General features: G+C 35.9%; 1 protein-coding gene across 6 annotated transcripts in view; it reads left to right on the top strand.

Moving 5' to 3' along the window:
- The window catches only part of MARCHF1 (membrane associated ring-CH-type finger 1), a 635,011-nt gene that overhangs the window by 509,702 nt on the left and 103,664 nt on the right, over positions 1–21,645 (top strand). For 5 of the 6 annotated variants that reach the window (XM_019650581.1, XM_019650582.1, XM_019650583.1 and 2 more), the window contains one exon: positions 7,232–7,282. In XM_019650581.1, the coding sequence (XP_019506126.1) occupies positions 7,232–7,282 (51 nt within the window). Of the gene's footprint in view, positions 1–7,231; positions 7,283–8,246; positions 8,335–21,645 lie in introns of those variants that run through there. The other variant, XM_019650585.1, reaches the window with a different exon arrangement.

Raw genomic sequence — 21,645 nt, forward strand, 5'->3', positions numbered from 1 at the left:
CACACACACACACACACACACACACACGAAGCAGATGACAACCAGAAGCAAATAGGATGGGGCCTTTTCTAGTCTTTCAGTTTCCCTGTGGTGCCTTCTTCCTAGGAGAGAGCTTCAGAGGGAGCCAGATAATGAAACAGAAATGTGGTTTGCAGAATCCCCGCCCCAGAGCAGAATTTAGGAGGGTGGGCTTAAAGCTTTGAGACATTAACTTAACAACTCGAGCCTCATCATTGTCAAGATTTTTTTCTTTCAATTAAGAACAGATCTGTATTACATGTGCTTATTCACGCATCCTTATGTACCAATGCTTTTATTTCTCTGGGATAGATTCCCAAGAGTGCGATTACTGCATAATATTGTAGTTTTAATTTTGCCAGATGTTGCCAGATTTTTTTTAATGATGCTGCAAAAATTCACACTTCTACTAACAATTTTTAACAGTGCTCTTCTTATCCTCATCAGCAACAGAGGTTATCACTCTTCAATTTTTCCAGCATGCTGAGTATGAAGCAATGTCTTATTATTTTAATTCGTTTTCCTAATTGTGATTTTGTCATGTTTATTAACAATCTGTATGTACTATAGAAATGAACACTTGAAACCTATATAATTTTTCTAATCAATGCCACCCAATAAATTTAATGTATATATTTTTAAATCTATAGTTCCTTTTTTTGTGAATTTCTATTCCAATCTTTTGCCTAAAATTTTTTCTGTTGGGATTTTTCTGTTGCCTTATTGTGTGAATAGACATAATCTCTTGGTACATTATAGAAATTGAGCTTTATCAGTCTTCTGTGTTGTACTTTTTTCTAACTCTATGATTTGTTTATTCACTTTAATTTTTGTCTTTTTTTCAGATCTAATCAAATGTGACATAGTTTCTGGTTCCTGTATTAGTGATATAGAATCTCTCCCACCCCAATATTTCATTTATAATTTAGGCTTATTTCAAAGATTGGTTTTTTTTTTTTTTCACCTTAAGACTGATCAACTTGGAGTCTATGATTGTACATACTGAGTGATAGGGGTTCAACTTTTGCTTCTTCCTGAATAGCCATTGGCCTAGAAGTGTTTATTGTATTAACCATCCTTTCAATATTGACTTAAAATGCCAGTTTTGTTATATATGAAATTCTTATATCTATCTCTGATTTCCTATTCTGGATTTCACTGACCTTTTGCTTAATTCTTATGCCAATACCATATTGACTTAACCACAGTGACTTTTAATACAGGTAATGCCTAGCACAGTGATACCTCCTTTTTATCATTATTTTCTTGGTTATTCTCAGGCATCTCTTTTTATATATATGCTCTTTAAGATCATTTTATATATCTCCTTTCTACTTCAGAAAGGAAGAAATAGGCCCCATTTGGGACCTATTTGGAATTACATTCTACTTATATGTCAATCTGTAGAGGATTTATGTTTATAAAATTATCTTCCCATCAAAAACCAGTGCCTTCATTTGTTCAGATCATGATTTATACTCCTCATAAGATTTTTTTGTTTATATTTTGACAAGATTTTATGATTTCTTTGTTAAATTTATTCTTGTGTTTTATTGTTTTTGTTTTTATTATTACATTTCTGGATATTTATTGGTAGAACAGAGCTATTGATTTTGCAGTATTTCCATTAGGATAGACTAAACTGTTATAATAAATCCAAAAAGTGATGGCTCAAAAGATATACAATATTATCTCTCTCTCTCTCTCATGACAGTTTAGAGAGTATGTTCCAAATTGTCAGAGGTCATTCAAGGACTCAAGAGAATTCAGCTCCACTATCTTTAATATGTGGCTTCCTGGCTTGTTCTGATACTCACCATCCTAGCACAGAGCAATAAAAAGCATGAAAGAAATTTTAGATTTATGGGACAGGAAGGAAACTGACAATTGCTGGCTCTGTTCACATCTCACTGAAGGGAATTTTGTCATAGGCAACCTATAACTGGAAGGGAGATGTAATGTGATTGAAAGATGTACACCCAGTTACTATTCTGTTAATACAAAAGGAGCGAGAATGGATTTTAGAAAATTTAATAGACTCTGCCATAGTATAATTATCCTGTGTCTAGCTATTATACTAAATTCCCATTAATTGTAGTAGTTTTCTTTTTTAACTAGAGACTCTTGGAATTACTATAATACATTATCAACAAAAGAAGGTTATTTTATTGCTTCTTTTTCAATATTTTTTTCTACCACATATTTTTTCTTCTCATTATATTTGCCATTATGGAATCCTTAAGACAAGTTGAATAATATTAGGAAAAACAAGCATCCCTAACAGAATTTCTTTAATTACCATAGTTCTAGTATTTTACGATTTATAATAATATTTGGTATTGGTTTTATAGAATTTTGTCTTTATTACTTTAAGAGGTTTCCTTCAATTTATATTTTACTTAGAGTTTACATTACAATAAGACTGCCAAAGTTTGTCAAATGTCTTTTCAGCATTTAATTATAAGATCATAATGCTTTTCTCTTTCAATGTAATAATCTAAAGAATTACGTTGACAGATTTCCTCATAAGGGAATACCTGGAATAAATTCTATTTATTCTATTTCCTGTACACTGTTTTAAAAATAAACTGGTGTATCAATGAAATGTGCTATTATTTAGATATGAGGTAATATTTTTAAAAGAAATTTTGCATGTGTAGTCCCAAATAAGATTAGAACATAATTTAGTTTTCCTTCTTTATTTCTTTTTGGGTGCTGACTTAATACATTTGGAGTTTCATTCATGCGGTAGTAATAATATGAATTAGGGAAATTTTTGGTTCTATGGTCAAAAATAGTGTAAATAAAATAGGAATTATGCATTCTTCAAAAATAAGATACAACTCAGTTGTGAAATCATCATGTCTATATCCCTTTTTAGGGAATATACACTTTGATTTTACTTTTCCAATCTCTTCTTCATTGCTATCAAGTTTTTCTCTTTCTCCTGAAAAAATCCTGGCAACGTTTATTTTGCTAGAATGTGATTCATTTGCTCTAGGTTTTCAAATTTATTGCACTAACATTACAGGTAGTAATGTTTTTCTACAGGTAGTAATCATTTTTATAATCTTTTCTGTGTTTTTGGTTGTGTATCCTTTCTCGTTTCTTATACAATTTTGCCCTCTTTTCCTTAATAAATGTTATAGGAAGTTCTTTTTTTTGTAGTTTGTTTTGAAGGACCTGCCGTAAGAAAGTATTTCCTGATCCTTCTTATTTACATCCACTTAATGAGTTTTAGCTTTTACATTTCACAATTTTTCTATATTCTTTTATTTTGTTTTGAACTGGGTTTTTTAATAATGGAAGAATTTATAGTTATAAATGTTTATCTGATACAGCTTTTGCTGTGTTCTATAGGTCTTAGTACATTTTCTAGAGTTTCTGACTCTAATTTTCCAGTGAGTTTTCATTTCTTTGTACCAAGCATTATCTAAAAATATGGTAGTTAGTTTTCAGGTGATTAAGATTTATAAGTCACATTTCAAATTTTTATTTCTAATTTTATTGGCTCAATATCAAAAGAAGTGCCCTATAAAACCTCCACTTGAATATTTTTGCTAAGGTGTTATGTGATGCCAAATATTTTTAAAATGTTTTACAGACATTAAAAAGTTTTTCAATTAATAAACATGAGATTTTTTTATATATCTGTTATCAAGTTTTTATTGCATTATTCAACTTCTCTATTTTCTCATTTATTTTTTTTTATAAGCCACATTGTTATTAAAGACTTTTCTTCTATTCCAAGCTTTAGTTATCCTAGCAAAAATAGTCTGTTGTCTACTTGGAATTCTTCAGGTGACCCTTGAAATTATCGCATTATTTTTGTCCTTTCAAATACTCTTGACAAAAGAGTCATGGGGGGATGGGGGCAGGAAACAAAGGGCAAAAGACTACAGATAGCATCACATCAAAGGTCTGTGAGAGATTGTCCTATTCTGGTTTCTTCACTCAGGACTAGTTTTTTCCTTCAGTTCACATACAAAATCTCCTTCAAGTTTCCTTACTGCCCTCTTCTGATCAATGATATGATAAACAAGGTATTCATATATAGCTATTTACATGTCCAGCCACACCATGTATTCTTGAACACAGACCATTTCCTTTTAAAGAAACTATGCCGCTTTCCTTAAATTATAACATTAAAAATACATTAAAACAAGTTAGTGATGATTTTTGTTCATTTGGTAATCATTGTTTTCTTAATGGAAATGAAATCCAACCATGTTTAGTAAAATCAAGTTTGAAAAATATTATATTAACAATAATCACAAAAAAACTGACAATATCAGTTACATTCATATCAAACCAAAAATTAGAAACTTCTTAAAAATATTAAAACACACTTATTAAACTAAAGTGTCTACCTCTGCATATTGTAAGTGATCTGCTAAGATCCAGCATTAATTACTCCTAATGATTCCAGGCTTTTCATGCAGACTTATTGGAACTTATTGGTCCCAACTTTTATTGCCCTGCAAGGTTACTATAATTTGGGTACCAGTAAGTGATGCTAGATTGTGAGATGGCTTCTATTTAATCTAAGGTAAAGTATTTATGCTGATCATAATGAGGTATGACAACCATATTTGACTAATCTACAAAGAAGAGTATGTCATTACAATAGTCATGGGAAAAACCACCCAATTAATTAGTAGCAAATTGGAATGATTGCTTTGGACGTTTTCCAAGGGAGAAAGTACTGCTGGTGCTTTTGCTTCAAAGACAAGGCAGACCAAACTTCCGTAGTTCTCTTGGGTGGAGAAACATTTTATTTTCCATCCTTGAATTTTATATGACAGAGTCGCATCCACAACAGAGGCAGAATTGCAGGACAGAGAAACTGAGATGTTTGTGTTAAAAGGATGAGTCTGGTAATCTGTCATGATCATGAGATTGGAGGGCACTCTTTTGGTGTTTCCTCTACCTGTAAATAGTAACAGAAATATGATAACGTTGTAATCTATACAATGTTTTCATGTATAACTCATTGGATCTTGCAACAATCTCCATTTTATAGTGAGGAAATTGAGGTCCTGGAATGTCAAACAATAGATTCATGCTAGAGCTAGCCTCCACCACAGATCTAATGGCAAGTCAGTCTCTTACTCTACATCACTGCCAGCGCAGCAGCAGTGTACCTCACTCTGTTCCCATATGTTAACTGGAGTAGAAACAAGAGAGAACTTAGCCATGGCAAAAATTTAACCTTTGCCTAAGCTCACTTATTTCTTTCAATGCCTAACCTCCTATTAGGAGAAAATGGAACCAATGGGTTTTAAGGTAAAAGGTCTCTTGAAATACTAAACAATCGAGCAACTGTTTCTTCCCCATTAGATTGGGGGATGCTGGTGAAGAATATGAGAATTATGTCTTTATTATATGCCCATGCTGAATTCCTTCCCAATTGTGGAGGGAACCTGGCCCTCTTGTTTTATCTGAAATACCACAAAGTCGTATTTCATTTGAAAAATTAGGTAATCTTTTACCAAATCAAATTTCCTACAGCATTTCTTGGTTCTTGCTGTAGCACTTTTAAAGTCTAGTTCCTTAATCATGTTCTCAAATACCATTTAAATATAGAAAACATAAAAGAAAAAAAAAACAGAAAACAAAATACCACTACAACAAAACCACTCCCAAAACCTGTTATATTATGTGGCCCATTTACCTCTGTTCTGTTGTGTCAAAATCCTGAATTTCAATGAGAAGAAAAGATGGATTGGTTTTGTTTTCTAGTCGCTAGAAGAGGAGTTGAGATGTCAGTAGAAAAGTACCTCTCTCCATCACCAGAGGAAGCTAATCAAGGAAAAATGTCTATGGGTAGTAGATACATTAATCTCCCCCTGGATCAAGGGGCTGTTATGAGCTGTAACTAATTGTATCGTTGTGACTCATCTTGGTTTGTAACAACACGCTCCACAGTGACATCAGCAGTTGTATGAGATGGATGTTGCATGTAAAGGAAAAAGTTCTGTTTAGCTGGAGTATCTACAAGCCTGTAGGTGACACAGTGACCATCTGCAGTGAATGCAGCTACTGTATTTCCACAGTAACACATTTGTCATATCCTGTCATCAGTGTGTTTCTGAAACTTGCTCAAACAGTCAACATGGGGCAATTTCAGGTTATTATAACAACTTGACCTCTGTGGGTATCTAGTCAGGTCCACTTTTGTGCTGAGTTCAGATGCTCAGGAAATTATTTTTAGAAGAATCCTAAAATATTTCAGTGACAACGTTAGTTCAGATACAAACTTTTGGTTTGTAGAACAAGTTCTTCCAATAACATTTTCTGTACAGAAGGAAAGGTGAACTGTGATCTCTTGCTACATTGGAAATGCATACATTCTGATTGGCTACTCAGTTATCTATGAGCCGATGATTGGCACAGTGGCAGAACAACCAGGCTGGAGTAGTGTCAGAAGGCCTGTGGCTGGCCGGGGCCTTGTCATGAACTCTGTGACTGCCAGGAACAGAATGCCTCCGAGCTTCAAACGAGGGAGTGAAACTCTTTAAGATCCCCTCCTACTCTAAAACTGTAACTTTTTTAAAGCTACCTATTCAAGACCTTTTTTTTTAATGCTTCTTTTCGAGTAAGTTGGAAAATCTTTAAGACGCAACAACTGAGGGTATAATTTTTTTAAACTTATTTTGAATTTTTAAATTTAAAAATAATTTTAAAACTATTTTTTAAGTTAAACAATTAAATGTTTTAAATTTAAAAAGTGTCATTTAGAAATTTTTTTTAAAAAGGAAAATAACAGAAAATGCCTGTTAGAAGAATACTAGTTAGATGTATACTCATATACCATGTGCCTGGTATACAATAAGTACTGACAGTGAGAAAGAAATTACTCAGAATTTCCTGATAGCAAAAGCAAAAGGGGAAATAATGGATTATATTTCCACTGTCTAATTTTATTTCAAAGGAACTGCATACACTTTTCTAGAGAAATGAGCATTTCCTGAAAATAAATACTTCTAGACTGATATATACCCCTATGTTAACTGAAACATTTTCAAAATGACACTGATATGTAAAAGAGAAATACACTTTAGTAAGACAAGCCATCCTGTATAAGCAATTTCTACGTCTAATAGTCAGAACAATATAGAGAGCATTTACGCATCTGCTGTGTTATGCTTTTCTTTTTCTCAGTGGTAAAGACTATTGCCATATTTTTAATGTCTCTAATTTTATTTTTCAGAATGACAAATCCCCGGGACGATCTGCAAGCCGATCGAGTAATATTTCAAAAGTAGGTGAATTTTATGTATTTTCTTAATTGTTTATTAATTTCCATATTTTATGAGTTCATGTAAATATTTTATAATGTTTAACCTATAGATACCTATGAACAATGCACAAATATGACTTGTTAATGGTTTTAACTATTTCAAGCTTTTGCTGTGACAAAACGACACAGTTTTACACAACAAAATGAGTTAACTTATTTTTTCCTCTTTAGTGCTTACGCAAAAGATAATTTGCTACTTTCATAGGGTCATGCAAAGTATGTTTTTTTCCCCTCTTACTTCAAGCATCATAGTGCTGCCACATACTCAAGTTGAAACTGTAACGTTCATGATACAATTTCTATGAATTTAATTTTTCAGGACTTTAGACTCAACAATGCTAGAATTTATTCTTGTCACCAGAGCAGGTTTTAGAAATCAGTTTATGACATATGACATTTGTTTGGTCATATTTACTTTAGAATCAATAAAAAAACAAAACAAAACAACAACAACAACAACAACAAAAATCCTCCCTAGACTGACTATAAGTCCAAACAAGAAATCAGAGTGTTGAAAATTTTGGGCCTGGGAGAGATAGATACTCTAGGTTTTGCCTCAAAAATGAAAATTAAGAGCTATTCTCTAGAATGAGGCACAATACAATGTATAGACTTGGTGTTTGGGGAGTAGAAAGTCATTTAGAGCCATTTGTCAAATTGGAAATTTATGACTTCCAAAAATATAATTCAGACAAAGATGTATTTACCACGAATAGAGCTTCTATTATAGGGCCCCTCACTTGCCAGCACCTTTCCACAGCTTTGAACTTAATTTTATATGTGTAATTTTGACTTTTTTCCTTAAAGAGAGCTGCCAAAATAAACTTTAGGCACTACGGAACCTAGATCCACTCCAATTTAAGGAGGGTTTTTTGTGTGTTTTATTTTGTTTTGTTTTCAGAAAGAAAAGACTTTATTCCTTATTGAAAAAATAGCAGTAACCAGAAGATCAGCATTTTCTTAAGCTGGTTTCCCGGAGGCCACTTCTTCTAAGAAAATGCCAAGATGGTCAGGTGACACCTGCAAACACACTGGGTTGATTATAGGAGCAGAACTCTACACTTAGGAAACCCTAATATTTTTTTTTATTTTTATTTTTTATTTTTTTTAAAGGTAAAAGTTTTATTTACTGAAATGTGAGAAAAAAACACTACACACAAATTGTATGTACTATTGCTAAGAGTACTTGGGGGCTTGCCTTCATCTACATGTTTATTTGCAAAAAAACTGGAAATACGCTCCCTATGGGTCCACTTAATGTGAGATGCAATTCTCTATGGGCCTCTTGCATCACTGCATGCCTTGCAAGCAGAAGCATTGACTGCTTGTATTCTGGAATATCGTTTTAAAGATGTTTGTATAGTGGATGGCATTGCAACATAAAGATATGCAATAGACCCATAGAGGATTGGATCTCAATACATGGTACTGAACATGTCTAATTACATTCAAATCCGGGGACTTGCATAGATATTTGAGAGTCAGTGTGGCTAGTGATTCAGAGTACTAACGCTGGAGAGGGAGCATCTTAGTGCAAGTCTTTTTACTTCTGTAACCTTGAGACATTCGCTTACCCTTCCTCAGACACAGTTGCCTCCTGTGTGACATGAGGATGATGATATCAGTCACCTGAGGGACGTTTTCCTAAATGTTGTAAATTAAAACACTACCGTTCAAACGTCTATCATCTCAGTCGCCCCATGAAGAGCCTTGTCGGCAGCTGCAGGACGCTGTCTTCTTCTGAACTTGAATGTTAATGTTGACCCAGAAACTTGTGAAGGTTACTGACAACTCCTTTGTCACACCAAATACATTGTTTCCCTATCCAGGGGTGAACATTCTATCTGAATTTCCAAACTGCTGTGTGAGTTTGACATAATGCAGCTTGTTTATAACATTTTAGCCTTTATAATTTATTCTCTGAAAAGTGAAAAAGTCAGGGGTGTAGTTTCCCTTCTGTGAGTTCTTCTTCTTCTTCCAGGCTCTGATATATACTCATTGTGCATCACTGTGTGGAAGACGGTTAATGATAAAAATGCATTCTATTAAGGCAGAAATGAAAAGCTCTCTTCTTAAACAATATCTCTAATTATACAATAGCAAAAATCAACTATCTCACATCTGTAGGGATAAAAAGATTTTAGCGTGCATACATTTATTTTATTTAAATCAATATAACTTTCCTCTTATTTATGTTCAGAATGACAGTCACAAAAGCTAAATATATTGTTGAGTCCTTACTACTTTTTCATGAATTATTAAGTGATAAATTCTTCACTAAGACCATATAACTTACAAAGATGAAATGGCAAAATCTAGCAATGTGGCAGTCCTTTTAAAGTGGTGTAGAAAAAAATATTAAAATGAAACAGGATGTTTTTCCTCTAATTTTGTCAAAATAATTTTTATGGGAGGGGAAGGGATGAGACAACATAAATTGGTAACTATAATACGGCCTCAGGGATAGAAAAGACAGTCTGGGGAATATAATCAATAATGTTGTACAGATTTTTTAGGGGGCCAGATGGACTCATGTCTTGTTAGGGAGACCACTTCATGGACGGTGTAGAGGCCTGACCACTGCATTGTATATCTGAAGCTGCTGTTGAATAATATTATATGTCAACTATAATTTAATACATATATAGTTATGGGATGTGGAGTATAGTGTGGGAATGGAGTCAATGGAATTGTAATAGATATTTATGATATTGGGGGTGTGGAGGCAATGGATGGGGAGAGGGGGGTTGTCACTTTGTGAGGGGTGAAAAGGATAATTATTGCTTTGTTTTGTACATCTGAAAATAATAATAATAATAATAATAATAATAATTTTTTATGTCAAAAAAAGACTGAGCTTTTCAGGGATGTGATAATCAGTATAACGGTAATTAAGAATGTGGATTCTAGAGTAACTGCTCGGGAGGGTTATTTAACTTCTTTAGTAACTTTATGTGTAAAAGGGGAATATATAACAGTATCTACCTCTCAGAGTGGTACATAGAACATTATATTATTATACAATAATAAATTATTTTAGGTCAGTAGCAGTATTACTTATAATGGGTGTATTCCTTATCTTTATCAAGTCTGTGCTGTCCCCAATCCTTTGATACAAGAAAATCACAGATAATTATAGAGGACTCCATCCAGGATGGGATAGCAGAAATGTCCTTCTTGAGTCTGATTTCCTGCCCATTTCTTGCTCGTCCTTACTGAAACTACAGACCCTTTAGTCATCATTTGTGAAATGTCTCCATCAGGAATCTTATTCTATACTGGAAATGATAGAGTAATGAAAAAAAAAAATCCCTTCCTAGTCCCCTGTGAGTTTATAGTGAAGAAGTTGAAACACAAAATATAACATAACATAACATAACATAACATAACATAACATAACATAACATAACATAACAATTAAGTAGAACTGTATAACTCCCTGTGCAAAAAAGATACCAAGCAAGCCTGACACTCTTATCCTTGGAAAGGACTGCTGACAGGTTGGCCCTTGGCTGGCATCTGAGAGCTTAAATTTCAGAAGTTGAGTACCTCCCTAATTTATAAGAATGGTTTACTATGCCTAAACTGTGCAAACCATGTGGTTTATCTAAATACCTGCTTTCCTATGGGAGTCTGGAATTTTGGTACATGCTAGGTAGTGGCACCTACGTGACCAGCCCCCAGTAAAAACTTTGGGCACTGAATCTCTGAGTTTCCCTGGTAGACAGCACTTCACATTGTTGTCCAACTCACTGCTGAATGAATTAAGCACATCCTGTGTGACTCCACTAGGTGTAAAATTTGGGAATGTTGGAAGTTTGCTCTTGGTTTCCTCTGGACTTCACACCATGTCCCTTTTCTCTTTACTGATTTTCCTTTGTATCCTTTCACTATAACAAATCATAGCCCTGAGTATGACTATGATCTCAGTCCTGTGAGCTGTGATTCAGAAAATCACTGAAGCTGGGCAGAGTCTTAGGAAGCTCTGATGCATTAGCCAAAAAAGTATAGACAGAAGGCTATGGGAGTTCAGAGAATGGTCACTTTCATTTGGTGAAGAAAGAGTGACATCAAAGAAGATGTCTTGGAAGAATGATATGTCAATGGGGACTTAAAGAATATACGTGACTTGATATAACAGTCAGGAAAGCATGTTTAAAGGGATATAAGTACAAGACATGGAAGCTGGAAAACATGAATTATAAGGAAAGAGGTACATAAAAGTTTTTAGGGCCTTTGACATGGAACTTTGATAGTAGGATACATTCTCTTTAGTCTAGTCATACAAATGTTACCTGGCTTGGGAACAAAGGGATGGATTTGGGAACCATCAAGATTCTTGAGACTTTTTCAAATAAATATGTGTGCTATTGAATATTATTATTTCTGCTACTCAGGACTGTATAAGCATGATGTTGCTGTTGTGAATAAGAAATATCTAAGCCTAGGGATAAATAACAAATACTGAATTATTAGTGATCATTAAAAATGTTCTCCTTAGTCTTTGCCTTTGAATCTTTGTACCATATATTATTCAACTGCAATTATACTTTGAGTTTTCTAGTCATTCCAACTTTTAATTTTTTATTAGTTTATATTTCTAGTTTGTTTTAGGAACATATAAGACAGATAGTACTGTGACTCTTTTTTTTTTATTATTCTAATAAGATCTGTGGGCCTTGGATATCTTAAAGTTGACCCAAAAGCTACAAAAAGCTACATAGGTTTAAAACAAAGCAATGTATGTGAGATTGTCAAAATATCTCCATGTGAACATGGCAGCATTCATTTATCCGTCACTTACTTTTTTTTTTTTTGAAAGCTACTTTTGATAGTAGTGCTTGTTGCTGCTTTTTTAACACACAAATTGCTCACAAATAGGTTCCTTAAGATGTAAAATTAGCCAAATTTGGCCTTCCTTTTATTTCTTCTTGGGTGAGGGATCATTACATTCAAGTAGCAACAGTATATTATGTATTTCACAAGAAAAACCTTTCAAAAGCAAACTGTCAAAAGGAAAGAAAGCTGTGTACTTTCAATTCAAGTCAACATCTAGGATTTTCTTTTAAATGAAACACTTTATGCTTTTGGTCTATGTAGGGCGCAGCTCACAAAATCTAATCTACTTATGAGAAGAAATTTGAAAGCCAGTACTTTAACAAAATGATGTTTCAATTAGTTTCCATCATTCCCTATTGTATTCCCATGACTTCATTTACTTGGCAAAGGTTCATCTGAATTGTTCAGTTGGTCTAGAAATGTCATATATAATGTTAAGGTAAAGATGTTATGTGGTGTATAAAATATTTCTAAAGCTTGTCTGTGTACCCTAGTTTACTCTGCAATAAATGGAGATTCAACCAAAAATTTTTTTTCAGGATGTACCATGTACAAGACATTGTGTGAATCATAGCATTTTAAATAGATAGGTTTATTGTATCAAAACCATATTTTGATTTTACCTTTGTAAATCTTCATCTCCACATTTCACCAGACTTGCCTTTAAGATTCTAACATATTTTCCAGCAAGGTCAAGGTGAAAGTGTTACCCAAATGTAAAATGCACTGGGAAGTCTTTCAGCTGAGCCTGAGCCAAGCATTTGCATCTCTGAACAGGTGGTTAATGTTCTGGTTTATTGAGAGATCCATCTTGGTTTGCTTATACAATGGACCTGTAAATCAGCCATACCCTCAGTCTACATACCTCTAGAGGGTAAGTTTGATAGGTTGATGAAATGGGATGTAGAATTAGGAAACAACTAGAAACGAGGTGGACTAATTTGAGAACTTGTATAGAGCCTGAGTCTGGATCCGTCCTGAGACCAAAGCTGAAAATGAAGATATATTTTAATTGAATTAGTAAAGGTGTGCGCAGAAGATTAAGAAAGCCTGCACTCTTCGTATATCCAGAGGCTTTTTCTTTATATACACTTACTCCTTAGGTGATCTTGCCTAGCCTGTCCATGGCTTTAGGTAGCATTATAGGCCAAAAACTCTCAAATAGGTAGCTCTAGCTTATATCTCTGCCAGGAATTCCAGACTCAAATATCCTACTCAAAATGTCCACATTAGTATGAATAGGAATCTGTCTTAGGTCAGCTTGCCCAGAAGCAGATCCTGAGATGGACATTTTTTGCAATGATTTCCTATGGGAGCGTTCCCAAGAGAAGCCATGAAAAAAAGTGGGAGAAGCAGGACAGGGAAGAGGAAGAGGTCCAGAAAAGTTCCTCTGGTCCTGCAAGGGGACGCTGCAGTCTAAAATGTACTTGAGGGCCGGCCGAGTGGTGCAGTTGGTTAAGAGCTCGCTCAAGAGTTTGAGCGCTGAGCAACAGTGGTTCGATTCCCGGCCTGAGCTGAGCAGCCGCTGAGCTGCCAACAGGTGGCAGGATGGCTCAGCTTAAAAAAAAACAAAACAAAAAAACAAAAACAAAAACAATAAAATGTACTTGAAGTTGTCCCCACTTGAGGCATGGAGGCGGGACTCCATCCTCCCATGCCAGTCATTCATTGGCTCAGCATCCCTTAGAGGAAGGGCAACTTCCAGGTATGTTGACTGTCTTCACATGCAGGGAAAGCTGTCGAAGAAGCCAAGGTCAGTTTTCCAAAGAGAATCACAGTCACAGCACTTTAGAAACAGAAGCACCCAGAAGCTGAAGCACATACTGAAATGGTGAAGGGAGCCAGTGTTCTTGGGAACACTGAGAACTTCTGCTGTGGCCCATCCGTTGCACCACTCAGAGCCATATGAGCTGCTGTCAAGGATACTCGTAGATGAGCAGCGGTCACAGTTTCTGAGGGAAGACGTGAAAGACATGGATGAGTAAAATGAGCTTTTGCTATTGCAGCTGCCAAAACCATAAGTGAGTCATCATCTTCTTTTACCACTCACTTCAAATATCCCTCAGTCTTGATGATCGGTTCTGTTAGACTAGGTGGCTGGCTGGTGAGATGTCTCTGATCTCCCTTCTGCTTACCATGCCCTTAGCAGATCATGGTTTTAATCAGCCATTTGAAATTAAACCTGGGTATGAATAAACAATAGTGCCACAGCGGATCCACCAAGTTTTAAAATAGTTTTTGTTTCCTCGTTACATAGCTGTAACCCTGCCTCCTTGTAACGGGCAAGTCCAGTTGTTCGGTGAATTGCTGCTCTGCCCAGTAGACAATCATACTCATATTATCAAGTTCATGAGGGAAAGCTCCAGTCATGTTGCCGACTGATGTCAATGGACAGGCCTTCAGTCTTTCTAGAGCCAAGTAGCATTCCTGGAGCTGCTCTTCCAACTGAGGAGAACTCTGCTGCCATAGTATGGCCTTGAACTAGGGCTTTTGCTGCACTTCTCCTGCTGGACTTGCATTCTTATTTACCATGGGGACTTTATAGTATGGGACTTGCCACTTATTATGGCTCTAGCATCAAGGCTGCTTGTATTGCAGCTGATCTTTCTTATCACTCTTCCTGTGTCTCTCATGCCCCATTGAAAACTGGTTGTCTTCTGTGTCATTTGATGAAGGGTCTGAGCATTATTCCAAAGTTTGATTTTTGCTGTCGCTAAAACCCAGAGTCCCTCTGAGCACTCTGGGCCTTTCTTAATAGTAAGGTGAAATGCAAAATGTGCCCTTCACTCTAAAAGGAATGTGTTGACATGCACAACACATGGGACCCCTAAAAATTACACTGATGTGGTCAGCTCCTGAATGTTTCTAGGATTTTCCTCCCACCTCCTGGAACACACATGTTGTTATACAGCCTTCAGATCATTGTCCTTTCTTGGTCATTAAACCTGATTAACATGATGGCGTCCATAAAATGGACTGTGTGTGTGTGTGTGTGTGTGTGTGTGTGTGTGTGTGTGTTCACATTGAGGGGGGGAGAAAATACTTCGTTTTACAAAGAGGAGAATTACATTTCCATACACACGTAAAGGATCAGTCTTTTGCATGATGATGAGCTTTGTTTGTTTGGCTAGAACTGCATTGATTGTCCATATTTTTATAAAACAAAATAGTACAACGTCTATGATTTTTTTCACTCATACGTTGAATAACAAGTTATAGAACAACTATTTACTGTATGCAAAAAATATTTTAGATGCTAGAGATTCAAAGCTATCAGAGCTGCTAAAGTCACTGGCATTAAGAAATGTGTTTTTTTCTGGATTATTGCACATTACTCTGGATTGTTATCTCTACCTAAAAGGTTTTTTAGGGTTTCGGTTATATTTTTTCAGATTTTATCTAGGACTGGTCTCCATAACTCTGCTGGATTTCAAGAACTAGGAAAAGCCATAAGCTCTAGGAAGCTTTAGGTATAACAACAGGTCAGCTTTGCCTTCAGCTAAGCATTTTGAGGATCTGAGGGGTGGGAGGTTCTGGTACTAGGGGCCAGACTGGGAAAGCTGTTGATATGACCATCAGTTGAGGTCACCACAACCAAAGGTGATAGAGAAGTGTTCCCTGTAAAGATCATGATTTGGATCCTGTAATACTAGCTAACTTTTGTTAACCAGTTAAATCGTGTCTGAGGCTTCACATGTATTCTGGAAAACAGTAGGTACCGGAGGATTTGAAATATATCCTCTCCCTTTGCCTTCAGTAACATGGTCCTTAAACTATATAATCTTTATTTAGTTATGACTTCTTTCAATATTAGTACCATATTTAATTTGTTCAGCCTTCAGATAACAGGAAGAGTTGGGATACTTTTTTATGTGCTTTCCCGTGACCAACATTTGGATGGTTGTTGGGGAAAGGGATTCGACTCTAAAGCAAGACATTTGAACTTCAGGGTTTCCAGGGACTGCTTTTAATTCCACTTTTAAGTATTGCCTGTGATTAAATCTCTGAACAGAACACCCACTAAGAAGCTAGGATCAATAACACTTTATCTCCTCCAACACTTTGTAGATGGATCTAGCCTTCTTGCATGGTTTAATCAGTTTGCATTCTATTGCCTCTGAACATCTATCCCTTCAGAAAAGGATGACTCTCTTTGAGGGAAGTCTAGAGTGAAACTCATTTTAATTGAAAACACAGTTAGCTGTTAACAAAAACTGTGTTTGTGGAGGTGAAATTCAAAAGCAAGGCTGCAGCTTGGCTCATGTTCAAGCACTTGGGGCATGGGGTTACTGCTGGCAGTTAGTTTATATGCCCTGCGTCTCCTTTGCTGAAGAACTCTGGCTCTCGGCAGGAGTGTAGACAGCTGAGACCTCCTGACCCAATGCCCAGCCAAGTACAGGCTCCTACAGAACTCAGAAAATAGGCCATGCCAACCACTCAGTGGGAGAGATCAGGCAGAACAGAATAGACTGCCAAGATATTAAGCAACACTGGCAGCGACTCACCTGGCGTATATCAAACATATATCATATGTGAAATGGACCAGTTTGTTTTAACTTAAACTCTTTAATATTACACTTGCATATTTTTTTAAATTTCCTCTGTTTTATTATAGTATGAATTAGTTTGTGAGAGGAGTTTAGGGTCTCATGGCTTTTAAATCTGTCTAATGATGTGAACAGTTCTCCCTTATCCTACAGATGATAGGGTAAGACTTTCTCCAAGAGACTGGGTCCTTCAGATCAAGATGAAAGATTTGTTTTAGGATATATGTGGAAAAAAATATTCTATACAGTGAATTTACAGTAGCAAGTAGCAGGTAGTTTACTCTTGAATAGTATTGTCTAGTATGGTAGCCATTACCCATGTGTGGCTATCTAAATTTAAATTAATTGCAATTATGTAAAATTTAAAAGTCAATTATTTACTTGCACTGGCCACATTTCGAGTGCTCAATATCTACAAGTGCTTAATGGTCACCATATTGGGCAACACAGCTACAGAATATTTCCATCACCACAGAAATTTCCATCANAGAAAGCGGATTTATCTAAAAGGAACTGTTTTTACACTTAGTGAAATGTTAAAAGTCATTGTGGTCATCTAGCTGCCTGAACAACCTGATAAGTAAAACTGTTAGTATGTGGATAAACAGCAAGGCATGGACCTCAATTTCATTAAACGTCCATAATTCCAAGAATCCAGGACCAATGAAGAAAATGTAGAAAAATCCAAGGCATTCCTGAAAGCTTAAAGTAAGTCCCAGACAGACACAAACAATAAAGAGAACAGTATTCCACATACTGCTGTCCACTGTACTCCATATAACTCACACAAATCACTTATTTTCTGCCCAGGAAATGTACCAGGAAGAGTAGAAGAGATATACTGAGTGTTTATCTCAGTATTACCTGAAATTACCTAGTGTGAGACTTAAGACATTTGTTTCCTTAGAGGAGTCTGCCTGACATTTGAACTTCCCTATAAAATTGCATTAAATATGTATCAGCTTGGAGGGCCAACCGAAATAGAATAATGCATTTTCAATTTAGTCTTCGTTACACTTGACCTGTTTTAAAGTGTTCCTCTAATGAAATGGAAGCTATACCAAAATTAATTCTATGCAAGAGGCAGAGCTGGTTCGGTGTTATTTAATCTTAATGCATAGCATCCAGTTGGCCTGAGTGTAGAAACAATACAGAGATGGCTATTGCTTTAATCTGGCAAGCCTGATAACACTGTCATAATAATCAAAATAAGTTCAAGTGGTTTTCTGACCTGAGTGTAACGCTCATGTTTTGCTGTAAGAAATCAGGAAGGACCAAGAACTGAGGAACTCCACTGTGGCAGTTTAAGCTTGTAATTGTACTAATAATTCTGTATTAAGGGCAGTGGAGCTAGAGAAGATGGGCCGAAAACCCAGTTCTCTTCATTACCATCGCCTGTTTATCTGCTAAATGCTATAGACACCATTCTAGAATTTTCTCACATAAGTGAACTAATACATGAGTTCATCCTTACAAGTAGCTTGCTTATGAAAAAACACATTTTTTACAGGTGAGGAAACTGAGGCCAGGAGAGTTTAAAGTGACACACACACCTGGCAGGTTGGAAATCTGGGACCCCAATGGTGCATTTCTTCCTCTCTGCCACGCTGCCCTGTGCAGTAATCTTTCGGCACACCATGTGTGTCAGGCGCTCTGCTGAAGGAGAGGAATGGGCAGTGGGTAAAAAGCCATAGTTCCTGATAGAGCTGTCACACTAGTGGGAGACACCAACCCTAGACAGGGAAACACATAAACAAGATGGTGTTATCAGATGGGGGTAGGAGCTGCTGAACACATAAAGAGTTTGCATAGAGAATTAGGGATGGGGGGATATTTTTTGTTTGTTTTCTATGAAACATGAATAGCCAAGGCCTCTCTGAGGAAGAGGTATTTTAAGGTGAGGCCTGAATGAGCCATTGTCTAGTGAAAAGTGAAAGACTATTGTATCAGGAAACAGTCAACTCCAAAATTCTGAGGCAAGAAGGAGCTGGCCATCTTCCAAGTCAGTACCAGGAGAAGGCTAGTTTGGTAAAAATGTAATACATAAAGGAGAGCAAAGAAGAAAATAAGATGGGAACAAANCAATATATATCCCATGCCACATATTCTTCCTTCCACATGACACTTACACTCTTCTATCAAGAGGAGGGCCCTTTGTTCCCTCCCCTTGAAACTAGGTTAAACTTTGTAATTCCTTCAAACAATTGAATGTACCAGAAATAATATTGTGTGTCTTTTAAGGCTAGGTTGTAAATTTTGCTAGGTTATCTCTCTCTCGCTCATGACATACTCCTTGAGAGCCCTGAAATGATAACCTAAGAATATTGGCTCCCCTGATGCCACCATGTTGGTGAGATCACATAGAGTTTGCTTAGAGATGCCCAAGGAGCCACAGTTGTTTGAGCCCCCACCTGCTGGAGTTTTCCCAGCCCGGGTGGCAGACACGTGAGTGAGTGAGCCTCCACATGCTTCCCTCCCCAAGCCTTTAAGCCTTCCCCATTGACACCAAGTAGAGAGTTGTCCTCGCTGAGCCCTGTCCTGATTACAGATCTTGATCCAACTAAACATCATTGCTTTAAGTCACTACATTTGGGGATAATTGGTTACTCAGCCATCATAAGTAGAACACACACACCCAGACTTTTTCCACTAAGATCACTTTGTCCTAGCAGGAAGAACTGACTTCTTTCAAGACTACTTAAGCCCACAGAAAACAGGAACACTTGCTCCTTAGCAGTGGGAGTACATCTTACTCCCTCTTTTCTCTTCTCACTCTGCAGTAGTGCCCAGGTTCAGTTAGATTTTTATCTTTAAATTTTTCTAAATTAGAGATAGGCAGTAATCTCTATTGCTTCCAAAGCCTAGATGGTAAATATCAAACTCAAGTGTCACTGTTGTGCAAAGTAGGAAAAGGCGTCACTTACTCTAGATATTATATTTCTATCTATCATAAAATTGTCATATTATATATTGGCTTTATTAGAACAAAATATTTTACTGTCATCTGATTGAAAATTACTAACCTATAATGTCTATGACATGACTGGCACCCCCAGAGTGCATTATACCTGTACAACTGTACGAGTACCTGTCAGTCTAAGAATTCTTCTCCAGCTTTTCCTAAATTTCCCTTTACTTGGCCTGAGATGAATGGCAACATTCTCTCAACCACACCGAACAGCACTTCTATCTTGCCAGTCTTTTCTTCCTTGCACAGCCTGAAGTTNATCAAAGCTCTATGAAGGCATGTGATATATAAATAGCACCAATTTAAGATGAAATTAAATAACCACTTTCATTGTTTTCCATCTCATCTTTCTGCTGAAGTGAGGAAGAGGGAAAACTATAAGAATACATCTTTCTTGCTGCCAGCAAGGGAAGGATGAATGAGGATAACTCTGTATCCACCATGCCTAAAACCAGTAAACAGAATGCGTCCCCTCATAGCATACTGAGATTCTCAGGCCTAATAACTTGTTATTTGTACCTTTAAAGATGAAAATACAATAATTAATTACTTCTTGACTCATCACAGGCCTTCAGTTGGCCAGCAGGAAAATTTTTGCTGACCAAATTACAATAACCTACTTTTTATTCATTTACTCAGCAAACTTAACATGTCATACTTTTTCTGTGCTAGGTGAAAAGAATATAGGTTCTTACCTCTTGCAGCATACATTGAACTTGAGAAGCTATTGGATGGGAAACTAGGGATTACAATTCCATATTAAGTACTTTCTTGATTCCCCAACTTAACCATTTCTATTATTTCAAGATGATTTTTTAAAGTAAGAAAAAAAAACACTAAAATTACTTTTTGTGTCTACCTATGTAAAAAATTAGACAAAATATATATGCTGAAAACCTGATAACAAATTTGCTGGTCTCTAATCCATGTCCTGCAAGGTAAATTTTACATGGTTTGGAAAGACTTTTAATGGGAGAGTTTGGTTTTGCAAAAACATCTTTGCTCTTAGGACAAAAGATGGCTAACAATAATAAAAATTATAGTAAGTATTTAATGGTTCCAGAAATATTTCATTCTATTACTGTATTCCTAGGTTTTGCACCGTGAATTTTAATGGCAGGCTTATTTTTTGCATGGGCATAACTCTGTGAAAGAGCATTATTCTTATGTCAGCTGTCTCTGACTTGCTTTCTTTTTTTCTAAGTGGATAAATACAACAACAATAATAATAGTAAACATATGGAAAACTTAGGTGTCAAGCTCTGAGCTCAATGCTTAACCCAGGAGATAAACATGTTTCAATGTAGGTATTAAGAAAAATCAGACCTTATGATAGAGATAGTTCAGTGAGTATATGTTCAGAGTGCTTGAAGGAAACTGAAAGAAAAATATTAACAGAAATATGACTTATCCACAAAATAACTCATTTTATTCTCTTTATTCTCTGCTCTGTTCATTCACTCACATATGAATCCAAATAAGGAAATAGAGCAACACAAAATTTATATATAGATCTTTTTAAGTATAGGGAGAGGCTTTATTTGATGCTTACTTAATACATAATAAAATTATGTTAAAAATATTATATCTGAGGTAAAAATGTTTCATATTCAAAATTATTTTGGTATTAGTGCAATGCAGGTTAGGTTTTAAGGTTCATGAGGTTGGAACTTTGCTATGTTTTATTAATATAATAGGGATACTTAATGAGCACCTGCTGTGTGTCATTTATTGAACTCCTACTATATTTCAAGCATCGTAGTTGGTACTGTACACATATGATCCCAAAGCCTGATAGGAACCTTCTTAGATAGATTTACTATTTAAGATTAGAACACTACAACTTAGATTAAGTAATTGACCCTGAATCGTGAAACAAGTTAGTGGCAGAGCCTGGATGTGTATTTAACCTAAGTGTTGTTCTCCAAGAGTTACTTATCCATAGTCTAATATGCCAAGCCACCTCCATG

This window comes from Hipposideros armiger, unplaced genomic scaffold (genome assembly GCF_001890085.2).
Source record: "Hipposideros armiger isolate ML-2016 unplaced genomic scaffold, ASM189008v1 scaffold_142, whole genome shotgun sequence".
Classification (NCBI taxonomy): domain Eukaryota; kingdom Metazoa; phylum Chordata; class Mammalia; order Chiroptera; family Hipposideridae; genus Hipposideros; species Hipposideros armiger.